At 43.2% G+C, this 998-nt stretch overlaps 1 protein-coding gene across 1 annotated transcript; it reads right to left on the minus strand.

Moving 5' to 3' along the window:
- Nucleotides 1-186: 186 nt before the first annotated feature.
- SARC_16371 (hypothetical protein) lies at nt 187-399 on the minus strand. The gene has a single exon (XM_014289517.1). The coding sequence runs from the start codon at nt 357-359 to the stop codon at nt 207-209; it is 153 nt and encodes a 50-aa protein (XP_014144992.1). The 5' UTR covers nt 360-399; the 3' UTR covers nt 187-206.
- Between the last annotated feature and the right edge of the window lie 599 nt (nt 400-998).

Here is a 998-nt window from a genome sequence, read left to right on the forward strand (position 1 = left end):
CATTAAACTATATTTGCTCGCATTCCCCAGACATGCAGGTGTGCACACACTTCTCCGCAAAACATCTCGCCCGATACAGAAAGTCTCGTCCGATACAGATACTACACGTATACAGTACAACTGCTATAGTACACTATACACAAGCTACACATGGTCAATAAACGTTTAAACGGGGAAGTGCTCTCCTTGAATTTGATTGGCTATATTTATTGTCTATAAATAGATGACATACAACTGAGAAGACGTACCGTGGTCTCAGTTTCAGGTGCTGTCCATGTTGACTCGCCCGTGGCACTGTTGAACCAGTATTTCCGATTCCTTGTGCGGGAGAAGCACTCCTTCCACTGAATACCCGACATCGATTGTCTGGTATCCGACCATCGCACGACACAGTCTACACAGGTCAACACATCTGTTGTGCATGTATACACTGTGTGAGTTGGGTGTGAGACAGCTTTTTAAACATCCGATGTTTTCTTTATTTGGTCTGATATCTCATCATCGCACTGATATAGTCTGAACGTTACTGCGCCTGTTCTATACCCGCAGTGTGAGGCATGTAACAAAACAGCTATGTAGTCCATTTAATCCGACAATATAAGCTATTTAGTCCATTTAATCCGACAATATCAGCTATGTAGTCCATTTAATCCGACTATATTTGTCTGATATCAGACCATTTACACTTGGTGCAGACTACCCGTGAAGGCGTCTGCTGTGTATGCACCCACATGGCGGGACGGCTTACGTACGCAGATAAACCTGTGGTTGTCTCGCCGACTTTTCATATGTTCACGGGTGGCCGTAGCTTTTACGTGTACCTTCGAGCCACGTTTATAGTTTTCTGCATACAGGCATGTCCGCTGATATATAACATACAGGTTATGCAGAACTATACATTATATATACACTGACATTCATTCGTGATCAGCTCATGTTGCCAGGTAGCGGAAGTATATATGGTCATGATCACTCACAACATTTTATTTGCATACACA

This window comes from Sphaeroforma arctica (assembly GCF_001186125.1).
Source record: "Sphaeroforma arctica JP610 unplaced genomic scaffold supercont1.7929, whole genome shotgun sequence".
NCBI lineage: Eukaryota > Ichthyosporea > Ichthyophonida > Sphaeroforma > Sphaeroforma arctica.

What these genes read in the sequence shown, in the direction of transcription:
- SARC_16371 (XM_014289517.1), bottom strand. Translation starts at nt 359, where the DNA reads ATGTCGGGTATTCAGTGGAAGGAGTGCTTCTCCCGCACAAGGAATCGG.